This window comes from Pseudorasbora parva, chromosome 17 (assembly GCF_024679245.1).
Source record: "Pseudorasbora parva isolate DD20220531a chromosome 17, ASM2467924v1, whole genome shotgun sequence".
Lineage (NCBI taxonomy): Eukaryota > Metazoa > Chordata > Actinopteri > Cypriniformes > Gobionidae > Pseudorasbora > Pseudorasbora parva.
The window spans coordinates 43592356-43614480 of NC_090188.1; the positions used below are offsets into that span (position 1 = coordinate 43592356).

The 22125-nt window shown below is 40.0% G+C and overlaps 1 protein-coding gene across 2 annotated transcripts; it reads right to left on the reverse strand.

Annotated features, from left to right (window-relative positions):
• Positions 1-160: 160 nt before the first annotated feature.
• On the reverse strand, positions 161-22063 carry wu:fc17b08 (uncharacterized). 2 transcript variants are annotated; one of them, XM_067421781.1, is made up of 7 exons: positions 21943-22063; positions 14987-15052; positions 7234-7313; positions 6796-6928; positions 6267-6551; positions 5755-5857; positions 161-5640 (listed from the first exon to the last, which is right to left on the reverse strand). In XM_067421781.1, the coding sequence occupies exons 1-7, from the start codon at positions 22037-22039 to the stop codon at positions 1362-1364; spliced, it is 5043 nt and encodes a 1680-aa protein (XP_067277882.1). In that variant the 5' UTR covers positions 22040-22063; the 3' UTR covers positions 161-1361. The 2 variants fall into 2 exon arrangements, with proteins under 2 accessions (XP_067277882.1, XP_067277883.1); XM_067421782.1 differs by lacking the exons at positions 7234-7313; positions 21943-22063 and having other exon boundaries at positions 162-5640.
• Between the last annotated feature and the right edge of the window lie 62 nt (positions 22064-22125).

Here is a 22125-nt window from a genome sequence, read left to right on the forward strand (position 1 = left end):
TTAAACCCTTGTGAAGCAGAACTGAATTATTAATAATTCACTATGAAACTCCTATGGTTAACATGTATTGAAAACATTGGCTTCTACATGCAAATTGCATTTTCTGGATGAAATTACACGATTGAGAACCAACTTTTTACTGCACATTCTTTACTCATCACTGATTTACTTTCAGGGACAAAGAAACAAACAAAACAAAAAAACATTGAACATAATGCATGAAAAACGGACAAGAGATAAAACACACAGCTCAAAAACAAAATTCATTTACATTATCATTTTTTTCCCATGACACACCAAAAGCCATATAATTGGGGTAAGGTCTTCAAGCCTTAAATTTACTTTGACTCAAGTAATGCTAAAAATATTAAAACAATTATGAAAGTGTAAGCTGAAAAAAATAAAATAAAGATTCTCAAATCTCATGATTCTTCACCCAAATAAACTTTGCAGAAACATGATTTAAAAAAAACTTGTAATCTTGCATAGTTTCCTTCTTAGCATCATAAATACAGCGTTTGAGACCATAATGCATAAATTACTTTTCTCAATAGAAATCAACAGTGATATGCACAAGCTTCTATGCATGAAATCATCATCATCATCATCATCATCATCATCATAAAGGAACGGACTAAATGAGAAGGTACGACACTGCATGAAAATATCAACTACATCTTTAAATTTCAGTGCTCTAAAAGAGAAATTAGTAAGAATACAAGGGGGAAAAAGACTAATAAAAAAAAAGTCATGATCATCTTATGAAGAATTTTGGGACAAATTTCTCTCAACTATGTGCAAAAAGAATGAGGCTTTATTTCTTGAGGCAAACTCACTTACTCATAAATACAGATAAGAAAAAAGGCACATTATTCAGGTTACAAAGCCACTTTAATTAACTAAAATTATTAATTGTTCTAGAATTGTGGATCACTCCTTAAATAATATCTGGTTCAATATTACAAGTTGTTGTAATAATAAGCTATACAATGTAACGGTCAAACAAGCGAGTTAAGTTAGTCATAACCCATATTTAAAATGCCCCGCTAAAGGAAATCGGAAGCTTTATTTATTGACTTGTTTTTACATGAATTGCTCCCGGGGGAAAAAAAATCTTATGTAACAAACAGATTTCTTAAAGCATATCTGGGGAAAGTTTGACACTGTTAGGTAGAGCAGTCCTTTTTTCAAAAGACATATCTCTCACATGACAATATATAATCAAATCTCTGAAAATGTACTGCCAAGCTTTAAAAAATAGCTTCAAAAATAAATGTCCTTTCAAAAAAGGAACCTTTTGAAAAGCATCAGCACCCCTTTTGTAACATTTCTACACGAGATCTAGCACCTGTACACATTTCTCACGGTTTTGAAGTCCTTGTGCGTTTCGTTGGAGTGACCAACGGTTCCAAACCACGCTTTGTGCAGGACTTCGGAGAGCCGGTCTGTGAAGGGGTCACTTCCATCTTTCTTTGAGACCTAGTTAACACTTGGTCTTCTAATGCCAGAGGCTTAATGTCCACATCTAAAGATTGTGGTTCTAAATTATTAGGGCCTTTTTGGAGCACAGATTTCTTCAGGTCAACTTTAGTCCCACTTGTTTTCATTTGCTGTGGCTTATCAGTTCTGGTTTTGGGCAGTATCGGTTTCTTACTCGAGGAGTTAGTCGAGACCTTCTCACCAATTTTCACTTTTTTGAGTGCCTGCAACCTCTTTGGAGAGGCGCCATCTTTGTGACCTGGGTTCTTTTTCAAAGCCCTTTCTTTGAGGGCAGAGGTCGCTTTTGTCTTCTTGGTGAGCGACGAGATCCTTTGGACAACCACAGACTTCGGTCCTTTACGCGTCTGTAATTTCTGTTTGTCGGCTTTCTTTGGAATTAAAGCCGCCTTCAAACAAGCACCTTTGAATGTTGTTTTCTCTTTGCATTTCTTGTTTTGCTGAACCTGAAGTTTCTCGCGCATGTTGGAATATTTCCTAAGGATTCGAGCACTTGCTGGGTTTTTGGCATTGCCTGCAATCGCACCGAGACTCTCAGAAACTGGAGCCGGAGTTACTCCAGCAAGACTCTGTGCCTTCGTGGAGATCCGCGTTGCAGTCGTCGGTTCGTGCTTCTCTTTACTCTTTAATGCAGAGATACCTTGACCTAAAGCTTTTGAGAGTAGCCTTTGATTCTTGGGGTTATTCTTCACCGGTGATGCAACAGCAAACTTTTTTAGATGTTTCTTCAACCGTTCGGCCTGGAGGCTCGGGAATATGCCATGAGAAGACCCCGCTCCTGATGACGAGGTGTGAAAACATAACTGTGTTTCCGAAGGAAGTCTGGTGTTCACCTTCTTAACAATTACTAGAGATTTTGTTTCGGTTGATTGCAGGAACCACCGGCAGATACTGGGCAAGTCGAAGGGCTTCATGAAAAGCATTTGCACGGGGGAAAACTTCTGTTGTTCTAGCGGTCTTGACTTCCGTGTTCTTTTTTTGCTTTTCCAGATTTCTTTGAGTCTATCTGCCTTGTTTTTGGGTTTCGGTGCAGGCTGACCCTCCTTGTCCATTTGTAGCCAACCTTTGTGCATTTTATCAAACTTTGCATTTAAATTTGAAATTAACAGCTGGTGTTTTTCTCCCCTTAGTGCTTGCAAAAATTTGGGGGCACTACAAACAACTGACCCAGTCCTCTGAAGACCAGCTATGCATAAGGACTCGTCTGGCAGATTCAAAGAGCCTTTTATTGGAGTCTCCAAATGCTTTTGGTTTTGGATTTTAGGTTTTGAACTCAATGGGCTCTCTTCAGCTTCCCCACTTGAGGATGCTGAAACCCGGTGTGGTCTCAAAGGACGTTTATTTCGACTAGGGGGAGTTGATGAGTCTAACGTCTTTTCAGGTACATTCCCTCTTCTCAACGACATGCGCCCAGGACTCTCTAAAGCATCTACGTTTGCAGATTTGTTGTTATGGGGAGTTTCTGCAATCGAACTGGCACTGCTTCTTAAGGGCATGTGCGCAATGGCCTCAGTTTTTCTACAGGTAGTACTGGGGTGTGAACTGATTGGTTGTTCATCGACACAACTCTTAATTGAACCTTTAACAGGAGATTCTTTAGTAACAGTCGGCTTTGTACTAATAGTCCTGCTTCGTAGGGGCATACGCGTTACTCCCTCGGAAGACGTACACAAATCTTTATTAGCTGCCTGCTCACTTGCAGAGCCGTTCCTTTTTAAAGGCATTGCCAATTGCTTTTCTGAATGGTCTTCTGTTGGACTGCTTGATTTGCTACCAAAAAGCCGTTCAGTGTTACTTCTGCTTCTCAAAAGCATATTTTCAGAGCTTGGTGGGGACTTTTTGATGGGTAAACAGTCTCTGCTTTCTGACACTTTAATAGGACTACTTTCATTTTTAAGTGGCATATTTTCAGAGGCTTGATTGTTCAGTTTTCCACTCTCTGTGTTGGAGGTGGAAGGGGTACTCACAATCTCTGGAAGAACCTCGGATGACAAAACACTTGGAAGCTCCTCACTCATTTTGACGCTTGGACTCGGATCTCTTTGAAACGTGGTCGCGTTTCTTGATTTTAGTCTTGTTTTGACTGGATGATCCACAACTAGACTGTTGGCAGGTTTGGCAGCTGGGAGCTCCTGTGCAGTTTCAAGAGTGTCTAGAGCCTTTAAATCAGGCTCTTCCTCAATACGCACATTTGTTTCAGTAGATTGAGTCTTTGGGCTTTTATCATTTGCATGCTCAAGTTCAGATGTACCACACTTCACTAAGTCTTTCATTACGTCAACGCTGCCTTTTGAACCTCTACTACGCAAGCATCTGTCGGATGACACAGTATGTTTAACTTTAGGGGTATGCGGATCCATATCCTTCTCCTTACATTTTACAAGCGATTGTACAGTAGAGATTTCCGTCAGACTGGACACCGCTGAATCCTCTTGATTCTTCGCTGGTAGTTTTGAAGAGTTTGCCATTTCAAGATTACTTTCAGAGTCATGCGATACTGGAGTACTTCTAACCTCCTCAGTGTTTGCCTTCCTTTCTGATGTCTCCGATTGTTTCTGGACATCTGCTGTAGTCTCGACTTCTGTGGGGTTTGTCATTTCCCTCTCATTTCTCGATTCCACGTCGACTCCATCAGATGACTCTTTGGCCATGTTAGGGGACACGGTGATCAGTGATGGCTCCAACGATTTATCCTCACAATCAGCCTTACTTTCTGTATCACATACCACCTCTTCTGGCATGGGTCCAATTTGGGACTCGCATCCTTCTTTCTGTACAGGGAGTTCTGTTGTTTCAGTGGTTTCTTTTATTTCTACCATGCCCGTGTCGTCTCCTTGCATTATTGTATTAGGAGTAATGAGCGCTTCTGTGATCAATTCTGGTTCCATGGTTAATTCACTCTGTTCGCAAGATGGCTCATGGGAAATTTGCCCATTACTTTCAACTTTATCCGTCTGACTGGTTTCAACCACTAGACCAAGACCAGTTACTTTTACGACATCTCCTGGCATTTCATTCTCCGCTATCTGCTCTGAGGATAATTTCTGAATAACATTTTTCATGCAGTCCCCTGCAAAAGGTGCATTTATGAGGGGAACACTGCCAGACATGGAAAGGGCCTGCTTCGGAGCAACGGAGGTGTGCATGTCTGGCATATAAGCTGGACAATTCCCACTGGAATTACCTATAGATTTACGCGCTAGCGTACGGACGGTTTTTAGTTCCAAGTACTCCTCGACGTACTTGTGACCTCTTGTGCTCTTCCGAGCATTTTGTCGTGGGTGCAGTCGATTACGAGATTGAAGCTGACATTCTGTTATTGATTTACTAATATACACCAAGTCACAATGGCTATCGGTATCATTTATGATACAACTTAAAGAGCCATTCCTTTGCCCAAGGTAAGAACCTTTTCTGCTTTTCCTGGCTGTTCTTGGAGAAATTGGTAAAACTACTGTGTTTTGAATTGTGGAGGGCTTTACAACAGCATCTTCGTTTTGTGCAAAAGAGCTCTTCTGCGTGCATTGTGAGAACAGGTCTGCATGATCAGACTCAATCTGTGGCAAGCATTGCTCAGCACTGCATGCAGAATCGCTACATTGAATTTGCTGAATGCTTGATCCTAATGATTTCCTTGCTTCCTGATTATCAGTAGTTGTCTTTGTCATGATACATTTGTTTGGAGAATTTTCATTTCCACACCCAACACCTGTTCCACAAGATGAAGATGACATGCCTTCCATCTTGCAAAGGTCTATTGGTTTTTCACTCGTTACCCTTGCAACACTGGGATCATCTGCATTAGGCTCTCCAGTAGGCTTTTGACTTGTTCTGACTATAGAAGACTCTTGGGACTCTCTAGTAATTACTCCAGTAATGCTCACAGCAGCATTCACAGTTCTTTCAGACCTTGTTTCAAACAATGCATGGCTGCTGCTGGTTGTCGCTTGCTTCCCAGGCAAATTTGGAGTGGGTGCTTGGAAAGGGTTGGAAGCAGCCACAGACTTGACTTCGCTTTGTAAGAAGCCTAATGCATCAACTATCTGGCGCTGGTGATGCAAACACAGCTTAGACATGAACTGTTCCAAAGTGGACACCGACTGTAGATCTCCGTCTTGGGCAAGACTCAGGTTGACAGAGTCCCTGAAAGACCATGCAAAAAATAAAATAAAAAAATTACTGGATGATACTGAAACACATCTTTATGTGATGAGCAAATAATATAAACCTGGTCAATAGTGTGCTGATTTCCTTTACCTTTTGACCAAATGTGTCGCCGGGCTGGCATGGACATTTGAATTCCTTATAGATGCATGGCTTTTGTTGACATTCTTCTTAGTTGAAAGGTCAAGAACTCCATCTAAAGAGGCAAATAATTAAAAGAAACATTCAATTTATTTTTTACACTAGTATCTCTCTTTCTCAAATGTGAAAACATTTGGTGCATCATAAAGAGGAAGATGTGACAAAGAAGACCTAAGACAGTTGAGCAACTAGAAGCCTGCATTAGACAAGGGGACAACATTCCTATTCCTAAACTCGAGCAACTTGTCTCCTCATTCCCCAGACGTTTGCAGACTGTTATAAAAAGAAGAGGGGATGCCCCTCAGTGGTAAACATGGCCTTGTCCCAACTTTTTTGAGATGTGTTGATGCCATTAAACTTATTTTCCATTAAAATGATACATTTTCTCAGTTTAAACATTTGATGTGTCATATCTTATTTGGAATCGATACATTCACACACACATTCATAATTCTGTACCGAACCTTGCTCAATGTCCTCTACTTTGATCTTTCTCACAGAGAGGTCCAGCGGGGCATCTTGGTCCACCATGATTAACTTTTTCTGAGCAGAAGCTATATCGACAGCAGTGGTTGAAGTAACACCGCTTGTTTTCAGAGGGCTTTGGTCCTTTTTTCCATTGTTTTGAAGGGAGTCCTGAGAGCAGTTTTTTCTTGAGGTATAATATTTAGCCAACTCATTGATCATCTGCTGAACGAAACCACAGGCCACCACTGGGATGTGCGGATCTGGAATTCTTGGTGTGTATTCTGTTGACAGTTTAATTAGACATGTTAAAATGAACCGGCACCATGAGAAAAGTCTGATAAATCACAGTTGATGTGACATTGTAGTGAAATGTTTCACAGGGATAGGCTAAATGCACATGCTAAAACTTGATCAACTCATTTAATGTGAGTTGCAAATGCACTTCCTAGAGTAAAATTAGCAGCAATTCCCGTTATTATAATACACCATGATCATTCATTGTTACACAAATACAAATATACTCACTTTTCCTGTGTAACACTGCATTCAGGTATTCCTCCGATTGCCACTCGAGCCTTCTGATATTAGAAGGATCTTTACCTAGTAAAGGTTTTCCTCCACTTTCCACAATTTGTTTGTTGAGTGCAATTACATGTTCCTGTTCATGGGGTAAAAATACAAGGGTAGAATAAGAGTAAGGGTGGAGGTGTGCACTAGGTGTTATTTTACATACTTCTAAAAGACACACATGCAACATGTATTTAATGTATTCAAACACCATGGAAAATTAACATTTAAAAAGCTATAATTGAAACCATTGAGTCCTTTGAACAGTACTTGAAATAACTCCATAGTATAGCTACTGCAAGTAAAACAGATACAAAAAAAACAAAACGTTCTTCCAAGGTGTCTTGACATATCAGGAAAGAGGGGGGAAAAATATAAATGAACAAAAAAAACTACCTTCACTTTTTCTCGTCTTAAGCAGCAGTAAAGACAATTTTCATCAAATGACCAATTTGACACACTTGCAGGCTTACAATCTGTGGATCCAAAAGAAGAGGCAAAAATTCAACCGTGTGTGCAGGGAAGGGGAAGACCTAGACCAAGCTGCTACTGCTTAAAAAAAACAAACAAAAAAAATACACTACTAGCAGGTTTACAGACTAACTAGCAGTCGATTTTAGGTAATATGACTTTCAATGTAGACCAGAAACAATCAATGGAAAGCCTCCTTATACCAGGAGTTCTCCTGAAGTGTAATTCTAGTGCTAGCACCAGATCAGTCTGGCTATTGTTGTGGGTTGCAAAACTTCTTTTAAGTTTTGTCCAGTCTTCACATAATCTTCAGGATTGCCACCATGATCTGACCATACCTGCTAAATTTGGTGACAATGCCACTCAATGGCGAGGGAAAATAAGCGGCAAAATGGCAATGTTTGAGTTTCACTTTCTCTTAACCATGTACCAATCTGTATATTGGATGAAAGCATCTGCCATAAATGCACATGCCGACAAACAGTGCATTCATGGTATTGGTTTATCAGTGTGAATGTTCTATGAGAATTTAAACAATAATTATGGCCAGCAGAAATGATTGGGGATTGACTTATTCTAAATATTTGAATCAGAAAGAAATTTATTGCCAAATATGTTTGCAAAACACACACACACTTTTTTTTTTTTTTTTTTTTAAATGTGGGGACTTTCCATAGGCTCAGTGGTTTTAATACTGTACAAACCCTATGTTCTATCCCCCTACACTGCAAAAAGTGCTTTTCTTACTTAGTATTTTTGTCATGTTTCTTGTCCAAACATCTAAAAAGTCTTAAAAGTAGAAGTATTTACTAGACAAGCAAAGGTAATTGTCTTGTTTTTGGGGAAAAAAACAAGGGTATTTTGGGTATTTACTTACAATAAGCAAAATAATCTGCCAATGGTGTAAGAAAAATAATCTTAATTCAAACTGAAAACTAGACTTTGCTTACACAAAAACCATTTGCTTGTCTAGTAAATGCTTCTTAATGTAAGAATGTTTAGATTTTTGGACTAGAAACAAGACAAAAGTAAGAAAAGCATTTTTGCAGTGTTTGAGTGACGTGTGTTTGCCGTTTGTCTGCTGTCTGTTAGTCATCACGTCACCTACACAAGGGCGTGGCCATTTGAGTGACAGGTGGATTGACAGCAACTAGGCACCTACGCTCAACCCACGTCCCGCTTCTTTGCCCATTTTCTGTTATCCGGGCGTGACGCGATACTTTAAGCTACTTTACTTTACACTTCAGAACTGCTCTTTCAGAATCCTATGGGTAGCGTAACAGACACTACAGCCATATTTTTTTACAGACTAAGGTTTTTATCCCTGGCTCGCACTGGCCCAACAGTGGAAAAGGCTAATGTGTGTCCCACTTCATGAATGACTCCACTGCCGTCCATGATGCTGGGCTGTTTCTCCTGAAGTCCACCATAGCCACAGTTTTGAGCGTGTTCAGCTCCATGACCACCAGCTTTCCTGATTATACTTAGTTTGAAGGAGTGTTGGGATTATGGTGTTGAAAGCCAGACTGGTCCACAAACGGCATCCTCAAACAAGTCCCTGGTTTGTCCAGATACACTATATTACCAAAATGATTGGGCCGCCCCTCCAAATCACTGAATTCAGGTGTTCAATCCCTTCATGGCCGCTTCTACAGAATGGAGGTTTAGACAAGATGTGCATTGCTTATGTAGCATTCAGCCTAAAAATATGGATATTCTCAAAAGGGCATTGAATCCATGAGTCCCGATGGAAACAGACTCGCAGAGGCCAGCATTACTTCATGAGAGACAGAACTTGATGTTTTAACAACTTTAAACAAGTGTTACAAACCAGCTAGTGCTCTCAAAAGATGTCTATTGAAAAACTTTTGAATGTAGTTAGCAGGGATGGAAATTAGCACCCGCCACCAGCCAAATGCGGGTGATTTTGCGTTGTGGCGGGTAAACTCGCTTCACCTACCGGCCACCGTGGCGGGTAAATAAAAATAGCATACTGTTTCCCCTCTTTATAAACTGTGTTCAGTGAATGCGAGTGCGGCCGTATGTCCGAATATGACCAGTCGTTTTCGCCGTCATTACCCGGATGTAGTGCCAGAAGACGCGAATAATAACCATAAGAACTCGCGCGCACTGAGAGAAGAGCCGTCACTGTCATCCGGAAGCGCGCACCCGTCTCACAGCGCGCAAATATTGAGTTCTCTTTCAAGTCTTGTGCTTAAACGGACAAACTCACACAAAAAGTATGCCAACATGTTCATCTTGATGAGTATTCTAGCAGACATAGTCTGAATATGCCTTAAGTGAACTTTATACAGCCGTGAAAGATGACGCATATCCCTCTATTAGGTCTTAAAGGGGCAGTAGCTTTTACTGCTATGTTTAATGTCAAACAAACGATAAGGACATCACTCACTGCTCTTGATTGAATAGCTTTTGTAAGTTTAATAAGGAATAATCTTTCATTTAAACAGTTAAATATGCAGTTATTTTACATTTGATTACTTTATTACATTTCTGTAGGCTAGTAGACCTGTACATTATTATTTAATGCACACATGAGTGAGATCAAGTTAAACATTTTACTTTGAATTTTATTTTATACTGTTTGATGTTGCAATGTGCTAAATAAATATTTGCATAATTTGTAATTGATTTATTATTTGAAACTTTAATATTAATTAATGCAATTGCAAAGCCTTGATTTTTAGTAAAGTTACTCAGTCATAGCATTAGCCATAAATGCAATGGATAATTGGCATAATTTCTTTTAGTGTTTTGGTTTCAGCCAATAATTTTTATTTCGGTGCATCCCTACTGACAATGTTCTGCTCGGTATGTCGTCAACACGCTTCAGGAGATGCCAAAACTATTAGTTTCATTGTTGGTACTAAAAACCTAAAACTGGAAGCCATAAAAGAATCATCCAAATGCCACATCCAGGTAAAAAAAAAAAAAAAGAGAACATAGAGCCCTACTCATTTAATGAAATGTATATCAGTTCATGGTTTGTGTGTGTATAAGAGTGAAAAAATGTCAGTATTTCATTGAGATTTGAGATTAAATAAACAGCTTAAGTATTGTAGAGCTTGTAGTATTAATTTTCACGTGCAGTTACACATTGTCGGTTATAAACAAGAAAGTGGCTGGTAAAAACGTTGAGTGGCTGGTAGATTTTTAAATCCACCAGCCACAGTGGCCGGTGGAAAAAAAAGTTAATTTCCATCCCTGGTAGTTAGATGAGATGAAAACATGTATAATTCAAAATCTATTATTGAAGTTATGTGTCAGAGCTCTTGTCTGTGTGTTTGTGTGTGGTGTTGACGCTCTGATATGCCACTCATTATGATGAAGGGAAAAGAGCCTGATTGAGCAACTTACAGTTTATTACTGAGATTTCCCAGGAAGAGGATTTTGTTATCTTAAACACGAGATGGAAACGCTGCTTTATTCTCAAACGTCGTATGCCAGATTCCAATTAGCGAATGGGCTATATACAGAAACTCAGGTTTGTTTGATGGCATGCAGAAGTGGTCATTGACTTCTACATCCCATTTTTTTGTGGCTCGCAGGAAGACAGCGCACATCCACATCCTTCTAAAACTTTCTTTCCAAGATGTCAAAACAAAAAACTAGCCTGAAGCGTGATATGATCGGACTTTGTTCTGTCAAACTTCTTCTCACTGCTCCTTTCTGTTGGTTTAGAGGATTTTTTCCCTCCAATCTGCCCCGATCATATCTGAAAATAGTACAACATGAAGCCTGTCGACTATAAACGATGTGTCGGCGGACGGTTTTGGAGAAAGTACAAAAGGCTTTACAACCGAAGCCGTCAATCATTTCAGTTTCAGTCCTGCACTCGTGTGACAACTCAATCGATGGAGGAGTTCAACGGAAGTTACTCCAATAATGTGTGCAAAGCATCATGGGGTGCAGGAAAGTTGACAAATTCTAAAACATTTCCTAGCGAGACCTATTTCACAGCATCTCTTTATAATCTTTCTGAAAGCTGAAAGAGACTATACAGGGCAGTCCAGTGAAATATGTTTGATTAATGAAGTTTTGCATGACTAACCCATTATATCAAGGGCCCTTACCACCCCAAGCAAATACAATGTAGTCAAATTGTTTTCTTATTAATCTGTTTAGTATATTTTGGCCTATTATTATAATGATTATTTTAATATTTACAAGTGTTTGGGGTCAGTACAATTCTAATTTTAAGAAACCGATACTTTAAATATTCAAGGATCCAATTGTTTTGACAGTTATTCTAATGAATTGATTTAAGCATAAACTGATTTTAGAAGCCTTTGTTGAAGAAGGAAAACAATGTGTTGATCATCAGATCCTCATAAGAGAATGATTAGTGAAGGATAATGTGACACTGTGTTTTGTGATTTGTTCATGTCATTTGAAATATCAGAAGAAAAAAATAATGAAACTAGAAATAATATTTATGAGTGTTAACTACACATAATTTGGTTCTTTACAAAATTGGATCTTTAATTACATAGATCACAAACTTGAGCCAAACAGCAAACAAATAGCATCATATACATGTTCCAACGGAAAACAAAAAAGCATATCGTGTTATATTGTGTCGTAATGCTAGACGAGTTACAGATGGACATGGAAACGACACATTGATTCAAGTTACATTGATGTAAACTGGAAGGTCACACTCAGTTTACACTGGACGCAAAATCACAGAACCCATTACAATCAGCGATTCCGTCTACACTGGACTCAATAGGTGCGACGTGTCAAAAGCACACAGAACCCATTATAATCAGCGATTCCGTCTACACTGGACTCAATAGGTGCGACGTGTCAAAAGCACACAGAACCCATTATAATCAGCGATTCCGTCTACACTGGACTCAATAGGTACGACGTGTCAAAAGCACACAGAACCCATTATAATCAGCGATTCCGTCTACACTGGACTCAATAGGTACGACGTGTCAAAAGCACACAGAACCCATTATAATCAGCGATTCCGTCTACACTGGACTCAATAGGTGCGACGTGTCAAAAGCACACAGAACCCATTATAATCAGCGATTCCGTCTACACTGGACTCAATAGGTGCGACGTGTCAAAAGCACACAGAACCCATTATAATCAGCGATTCCGTCTACACTGGACTCAATAGGTGCGACCTTTTAAAAGCACACAGAACCCATTATAATCAGCGATTCCGTCTACACTGGACTCAATAGGTGCGACGTGTCAAAAGCACACAGAACCCATTATAATCAGCGATTCCGTCTACACTGGACTCAATAGGTGCGACCTTTTAAAAGCACACAGAACCCATTATAATCAGCGATTCCGTCTACACTGGACTCAATAGGTGCGACGTGTCAAAAGCACACAGAACCCATTATAATCAGCGATTCCGTCTACACTGGACTCAATAGGTACGACGTGTCAAAAGCACACAGAACCCATTACAATCAGCGATTCCGTCTACACTGGACTCAATAGGTGCAACGTGTCAAAAGCACACAGAACCCATTATAATCAGCGATTCCGTCTACACTGGACTCAATAGGAGCGACGTGTCAAAAGCACACAGAACCCATTACAATCAGCGATTCCGTCTACACTGGACTCAATAGGAGCGACGTGTCAAAAGCACACAGAACCCATTACAATCAGCGATTCCGTCTACACTGGACTCAATAGGTGTGACGTGTCAAAAGCACACAGAACCCATTATAATCAGCGATTCCGTCTACACTGGACTCAATAGGTGCGACGTGTCAAAAGCACACAGAACCCATTATAATCAGCGATTCCGTCTACACTGGACTCAATAGGAGCGACGTGTCAAAAGCACACAGAACCCATTACAATCAGCGATTCCGTCTACACTGGACTCAATAGGTGCAACGTGTCAAAAGCACACAGAACCCATTACAATCAGCGATTCCGTCTACACTGGACTCAATAGGTGTGACGTGTCAAAAGCACACAGAACCCATTACAATCAGCGATTCCGTCTACACTGGACTCAATAGGTGTGACGTGTCAAAAGCACACAGAACCCATTATAATCAGCGATTCCGTCTACACTGGACTCAATAGGAGCGACGTGTCAAAAGCACACAGAACCCATTACAATCAGCGATTCCGTCTACACTGGACTCAATAGGTGTGACGTGTCAAAAGCACACAGAACCCATTATAATCAGCGATTCCGTCTACACTGGACTCAATAGGTGCGATGTGTCAAAAGCACACAGAACCCATTACAATCACCGACTCCGTCTACACTGGACTCAATAGGTGCGATGTGTCAAAAGCACACAGAACCCATTACAATCAGCGATTCCGTCTACACTGGACTCAATAGGAGCGATGTGTCAAAAGCACACAGAACCCATTACAATCACCGACTCCGTCTACACTTGACTCAATAGGTGCGATGTGTCAAAAGCACACAGAACCCATTACAATCAGCGATTCCGTCTACACTGGACTCAATAGGTGCGATGTGTCAAAAGCACACAGAACCCATTATAATCAGCGATTCCGTCTACACTGGACACGCGGCAAGTCACGGACCATAAACAGACGCTAAATCCTGTTTCTAAAGTACTCGATCCGCACGCTTGTTACCGACAACAGGACAAATTCTAGAGCTGTGGTAGATGATCTTTCAACACGATTTTGCATCGATGCATTAAAAAAAAAAGTCTCTCAGACAGCATGTGATCCTGAATTCAGTTTAACGGCATATTGGGGTTATTGGGAAAAAACGAGACAAATGGACGTAAACAGTTGAGCGGCGGTGCCTGATGTGTTACATTGCATTAGTTCTAGTTCTGCATTTAGTTCCGGGGAGACACTGCAAGTGTGGCGTGAGCGTGGCGTTTCTGTTAGTTGTCAGCCGCGAGGCAGCTCCGTGGTGTTTTCTCTGTTTTGGCAAACAAGAAACGTGCCAGACGCGGCGCTGCTGTGGCTTTTGATGTACGGGGAAGCCCTATACTTCATGTTAAACATAAATATGCCTACTGATTCAGCAAAGACAACGGCGGCAGTAGCCTATTGACCACATGTGTATGGTATTGACGGCAAAATAGGCTACAGAATATTTTGTTCTGTATTGACAGGTGCAATATTTCAAAAAGCGATAATTATGTTTTATTATTACAATTAGGCCTATATCTGCATGCATGTTAACTTGGAGACTTTCAAACATGAAAATGTCCTTTATTAATATGTATTCGTGTCAAAATGACAAACATCTTTTCCTATTCTATTTTTCCTGGAAACACTTCCAACAGGCTCCTGCGTCGTGTGAAAAATAAGGGTCTCTTCTATTTCTAGCATGCACAAGTTTTCCGCACGGCTTGAGCCGCGTGTGAGCTGCGCGTGTCACGAAGGCAGTGTACAGGCTCTACCCGGATAACATGGGAGCCGAAATAAAAACGGACACACCACGCAGCCGAGGCGCTCATGGCACGCTTGCAGTGTGTCCCCGGCCTTAATATAATAAACCTGCTGCTGTCTGTCATTAATATTAAGCAAAACACAAAAGAAAAATGGTAATCACTCAGTGCTCTCGACTGAATAACTTTTGTAGCTTTAATAATAGTCCATTAATTCATAATTATTACACTAAAGACTATGCAGTGACTATTTTTAGATGAGAAGACGGTACGGTTACCTTCTAAAAGTCTGAGGTCCTCCACGACTGCTGTTCCAATAAACACTTCCAAAATGTTGTCAAGACCTGTTCAGAGGAGAAGAAAAGCGTTCATGTGCAGTTCCTCACACTTTAATCAGAATAAAACATTACACAACCATAATGCATAAAATACACACACTCATATTGTTATTCCTGGGAGTGCGAGCGGAAGGAGAGTGAGTGACAGTGTTTTTTAAAGTCATCATGAAAGGGGAGTCCCGCTGGGCTTTTCTTCCCTATTGTGCCATGCATCGAGTTAAACGCTTCTCAAACAAGAACAAATGTGGGGGCGGGGCTTGATTGTGTCTGTGGAGAATTGATTGGCTGGTGGTTTGCTATTGGTGGATCTAATGTGAGTGACAGGTGGCCCCGCCCTCATCATCAGAGAAGAGATGAAGTGATTCTGATTCAAGATTAAATGATGTGGATCCATAAATGTTGTTGAGATGCGGTTGCGTGGGAAGGGATGAGGCATTTTTAATGTCTTTGATTGAATAAACACTGCAATATTCCATGATAAATAAAAATAGTCCATTTCAATTTCATGGTGACTTTAATGCAAAAGAGTTGGCTGAGTGATAAGAGAAGCAGTAACTACAAACCAGCCAGTCACGATCAAACATCGTAAAATATTGATAATACATAATAAATGCATGAGAACAGGCAAGCGGAGATAAATAACCGTAACTGATTGGAGCAAGTGGAAAGAGGAGCGCAAAGATGGTTCATTAGAAGCTGGCATGAAATGATAATGGGGTGTGTCGATAGAACGATATATTGAGATATCGCGAATATAAAAACGTGACTATCGTTGATGTAAACGATATGATTGGTGATATAGAGTTGTTTTACCCAAGGCTGTGCTTACAGTATTTATAAGGTACAATTCACATAAAGTAAACTCTGTCATCATGTGCTATCCCTCATGTCGTTTCCTTTAACTTCCAAACACAAATTAATATATTCTTTATGAAACCTGAGGGATTTCTGTCCCTCCATTTAAAGGCATTCCTCTCAAACTAAAACAATCCAATAAATGTCATAAAGGCAGGGCTCGACATTAAGCATGTTCATGAGCTTGTCCTTCGGTCACTCACTTGTCCGAGTAAAAAATGTGCTTGTCCAGAAAAGTTAGATTTTTGTCTTCCGTGTTGTAAATGTAATTTATTCTGAAGCAAAATTCCCACCAGAGTTCAGACAGCTTTGGCATATTTAAATCTTATGTAAGTATACACACACAAGCATGCATATATTTAAAAAATATTTGCATGTATATACTTTGTATAATTCATATTTAAATAAATTCTTAAATATATACATGCATGTGTGCATCTACATTATAATTATACACAGTACACTTTTTATTTTGGATGCAGTTAATTGCGATTAATCAATTTGACATTGCTAATATAAATTAAATAGCGAAGGGCTCCAGACAAAAATTGTAATTAAAGGAGTCATCGGCTCCTATAGGGGAAAATGTTAGGCGCAAAATAATTTTCTCAAGTGCCACAAAAGAATAAACGCGCTTTAATTTTTCACTTGCAGTTATATGGACAGTGTTGAATTTCATTTTTACACAACACACAGGCCACCCAACACATGATCCGTCCTGTTAAACTACTGCACTAAAACACTCCCACAGTACCTGACTTTAATTCCTTGGGTTTTTAATTTGGCAAATTCGTAAACGAAAGGGAATAAAAGTTTTAAAAACATGTTGGAAAATTCTTATAAGAATCATTTCTATTAAATTTTTAGGTAAAACTGAAATTATTAAGCATCATCTCATGTTTTCCTTTGTGTTTATATTAGGGATGTCACAATACTCAATATAATATTGAACCGTTCGGTACGGCATGCACGGTTCAATACGCGCTGGTGAATTGCGTTTTTGCATTTCGGTTTTGCATTTAATTAATTATTTCCATTTCCCTCCATTTGAAATATTCCTCTCAGTTTATTTCGGCTCTGTTTGAGTGTGCCTGTGAGTCTACGCGCTGATATGAGCAAATATCCAATCATATGCACTAAAGTTAGGCGGTGTTAGCCGCGATTTAAAGCTTTGCCGGTTAAACATTTCATTCACGTGCATGCAGGCGAATTAAATGTTTAACCGACAAGGCACTGACTGTTCAATGCATGCACTGTTTTGCGTTGAGCGCGGGCACTAAACGTCTGTTAAACACAGGCGATTACTGGACAGTCTTACTGCGCTAATACTGTCAAACACACACAAGGTTAACATGTGAACACAGTTGGTTATGTCTAAAGTGAAAGTAAAATCACACGGTCATAAACGAGATGTGAGCAGGTCTTCAATTGACAGCAGCAGCCTGATGAACGCTTGTCCTTAAAGGGACAGGTCACCTCTAAAATGATGTTAATAAAGTAAAATAAAAGACCTTTAATACAGTAGCTTTAAAATAAATGCTGTATATTGAAGCCCATGTAGTTTTAATTTAAGCCTACATTTATTCTTTCAGTTTTATACTTAAATGCTGCTGTACATCTCTGAGCTCCCACTGTAAATCTTTAAATATATTTATTTTATATTATACAATACACTGGGAATGTGTACAAGGGTTTCTTAGGTAAAGTTAAGCTTAAGTAAGGGGTTTCAAGTCTAAAATAAAGAGTATTGCAATAAAAACATTTTCTCCTTAACCTTCTTCTGTTCCCGTCGCCTAAGAATAGAAGAGCAAAAAAAAAACGAACCGAAAACCGAGGTGTGTATTGAACCGTGGACTGTATGGTTGAATCCCTAGTTTATATACTCTCCACAAGGAGGCACTCTAGGCATGTTATCTTTTTCCCTGAAGAGACCCTGGATTTGAAGCTTAAGTAAAGCTTGTTCATTGCATTTTACAGTGAAATAAAATTTCTGTCTTTAATAAAATCAGCACTAAACATTTATCTCTCATCCATCCACAATTAATTACAATGTTATGTTTAATTATGACGATTATTTTAACCGCGATCCGCTCATCATGCACGCGCACACACTAAACTTCACTGGGGACAAATCGGCATGCATTATCAAAAACATCTGCAATATTAATTTCCTCAGATAGCTAGTCAAGAGCTAGTCAAGAGTCAACAACGCAAAACAAGAAAGGAATTTTATTCAGTATTTAAAATAGGGCTGTGATACGTTTAGGTTAGCCGGCTGGAAGATAGCATATCCCCGGGACATCGGGCTAGCGATTTTACAATTCCTAGCTGAGTTCAGGTAGTAACAGTAAACAGCAAAGAGTGCAAAATCCATATCAGTATCAGTTAAAGGGTCATGAAACCCCCCTGCTGCAGCAGTGTTTTTTCACACCTTCGATTTGAAAAAGCTTGTTAAAAGGGGAGTGGTCGACTGTGAAAAGGTGGGATGGTATTGTGTGGAAAGAGGGAATGGTTTGCATAAATAGGGGAGTGTCATTAGGTGCATTAAGATTAGAGATACCAATAGCAGCAGTTACAGCAGTTCTGAGACATGTTCTTGGTTCACGTTGGCATTGTTTACCACAGTGAGATTAAATGAGGGATGAGTACAGCGAATGAGAGAGCTGCGTGCAGCAGAGATCGCAAATCATTCAGCTCTTCAAACCAGCATAATTCAGTGAGAAATGAAAATAAATGTTATTCTGCATGACGAAATATTTTGCAAACGTGATAAAACTATATTTGTCCAAATATGCACGCTGTTTGGCAAGATGAACAACACGCCGACGTGATAAGAGAATGTGAACCACCCAACATGCGATGTGATAGAGATGTGTAATTCTAGATCGGGGTAAAAGCGAAGGGGTTTGAGGCTAGTCTCGACCGCGCATCTGAAGCAGAGCGACGCGCGCTGGGTTGCCGTGACGATCCGCGCTGTCTATCACTCGGTAGCTAAATCTATATTTGTCCAAATATGCATCACACTGTTTCACTAAGAGCCCGAACACATGCGGTTTAGTGCATGGCTGTGACCACAAATAAAACGGAGAGGACGTGGCTTTTGTTCATTAGCCTACAGATTGGTTATTTTGCACTCCTGACATAGATAGTCAACGCTTGCAGGTTCGGCGTGCGATTCCTCAGGTGAATTTTACTTTACCGAGCCTTTGTAGCAAAGGCTTCCACAGACGGCGCCGGTTACAGCTCGCTCGGCGCCCTTACGTTACTTCGTATCAGCACAACGCCTAGCTTTCCTCCGTGACTTTTCCGCACGCTGCTTCCAAAACTTCCCCACCATGTCTCTACAATACTGATGGAAGACGAGCCTGACAGAAGTGACTGTCTCATGCATATTAACTGAATTATCTCGTATGCATACTACAGCTCAGGGATTGGACTGAATGAGCTTTATGTCATGAATATATATCGAGAATCGCTCGGAGCGGTCGACGTCAGCATGTGCCCAGCAGCCCATACTTGGGCCGAAAAGGCCGCACCGACGTCAGCATTTGTGACGTTGCTCCGACTAAGCTTTTCAAACCGGAAGACAGAAATCGCTCTGAAAAATGCAAAAATAACTATTTTCACATATGAATATCATTAATAAGTACCCTTAGTGTTTTCAATGATGTGCAGCCTATACATATCTGTTTACATCTCAAAAAAAGTGTTTTGGGGTTTCATGACCCTTTAAAAAGGAGAACTGTTAGCGATTAGCTGGCGTCCACACAGCTGACATGTCTATCTGTTGTGGTTTATTCATTGTGAGCACGAAAGCCTTCCTGCACTTACAGTACTGGATGTTCGTTCTTTAACACATATCTCCGTCTCTTTCGAGCTCTCTCATGCTGGCACAGCCGGCAGCGCTGTTGCTCGATAGAGATAAGAGGGCTCTGAAAAGCTTGATATTGGCATGACATCCGTTTCTGACACGGTTTGGTGCTCAGACTCTGTATTAGGGCTGGGCGATATTGAAGAAAAATGTAATATGCAATACCTTGTTAAATAATGCAATATTCGATACGGAATTGCTCTTAATGTGTAAAGTCTATTTAAATTATAATAAAAAAATATTATAATAAATTAAATTAAATAAAAGATACCATTCATACATTCTCTCTGGGAAAAGACAGCATCGTACAACTTCTGAAAGCGACCAGCAGTGTTTTAGCAAAAATGAAGATCACAAATCTGACAATAAACCTTTAACATCAGTGTAAACAAACAAAAAATGTAATGCAGATATTTAAATACAAAAAACTCTTTGCTTGACTTGGTAATATAGTTATATCAACCTAAAAATGAACAGCAAGAACATCCAGGAAAACAAGAGACTCCTGAACTAGGGGTGGACGATTATTTTTGTTATTTTAATTTTGACATAGCTGTGTGTATTTGACAGTTCGAGTGTGTAACAAGACGAAACAGAACTGAAGGGATCACACGCTTTCAGAGAGTTTCGATGTGTGTGTCTGACAGCACGAGACTGAAGGAGATGTTTTCACACGTTATTGCGTATAACTCTTTTTAAAGGGGTGATTGCATGCGATTGGACTTTTTTAATTTAGGTAGTGTGTAACGTTGCTTCTTGATTCTTTGCATTTATTTTACATTTATTGTCTGTATTGGGCTCACATATCACGCGGGTAGGTACTTTTACTGTGTGTGTGTGTGTGTGTGTGTGTGTGGATGACCATGTCTAGACAGCCACCACCGAAGACCATTTCTGACCCAGGAAAAACCTCAACTGTAGTGTATCAGTCTGGAGAGTACACAAACAAATTTACTAGCCGATGGCGATTATGTTGCCATCACTTCCGGTGAGCGAGGTCAAATTACACGATATGGCTTTATTTTTACTCTCATAGAAATACAGCCCATGGACATGCATTATACGAGCAAAGGTTGAGTTAAAAATCTTCAATTGTGTTCTCCTGAAGAAACAAACACACCTACATCTCAGACGCCCTGGGGGACAGCGGATAAACAGCACAGGCTCATTTTTGGGTGAGTGATCCTTATGATGGTATAACATAAGACATTATTCATCTCGGGAGGCGTTTAACCTTTTGAGAGTGAAATACAAGCACTTCCTAGGAGATTCACACTTTACTCAGCACTTCAAAGCTCTAAATATTATCCAATTTTAATATTTTTTTTAGTTTGATGATTTGTGAAGCTAAAAGTTAAGGCAACTTCATGGCAAAAAAGCACTTATATTTAAATGAAATGAGTTCTGTAGAGATATAATAATAGAGCTGCGCTGGCACTATCGAATAAGATCTCGACTAAAGGCCATGACTTTTAAAATCTGAACATTAAATGTAAACCTATTCCAGCCGAACAGCCTTTAACCCCATACAAATTGGAATATTTTACACTTTAGGTGTTATTGTTTATGAAAGAACATTAACAACTCAAGCTTCACAATCAAGAGAGACAATATTTAACATTATTAGTAACTGAACTTATTTGTGAAATAAGCAGGAGTAATTTATTATTATTACACACAGATACCAAAGCAAATTCCAATGATCAAAACTTCGGGAACCCCGAAAAAAAAGCTAAATATATAGTTTATATAAAACACACTTTCAGTTCAGTACATCTGCTTTACAGTTAAATAATTAATACTGTTATTTCTGGATGTGCTTTCACTTCTGCAATGCTGACATTTGCACATCTGTCAATCAACTGCACATGAACGCGCATTTTAAAAAACAACTTCCAGACGGACGTGAGCGCGCAGAGCCCTAGCGCTACGCATAACTCTTTATGAATTACAATATTCCCGACGAGAAATACAGCGAACACTTTGCTGATGACCGGAAGCTCGTCGCGTGTGTGATTTGACCACCGAAAGCCAGAGATTAAAGGGGTTTGATCCGATCCTGGCGGTTAGCGTTAGCATGCTAACTGCAGGAACTAGTGTCCATATTTCTGTCATCCTAACGTGAGCAAACGGTGTAAATGCAGTGTTGTGCAGAGAGCGCGGATCTTACCCACACAGTGAACGAACTCAGACCTCCAGCAATCCGCGTCCTGGCGAATAACAAACCTCTCATTCGTGCACAATCGCTTCGTGCACGAACTCGCCATTTTATCGACTAGCAAATACGCGTCGCTTCGGCACGTGACGTCACTGCGTCCTCGCTCCCGTCTTCCGCAGTCGACGCACTGACAGC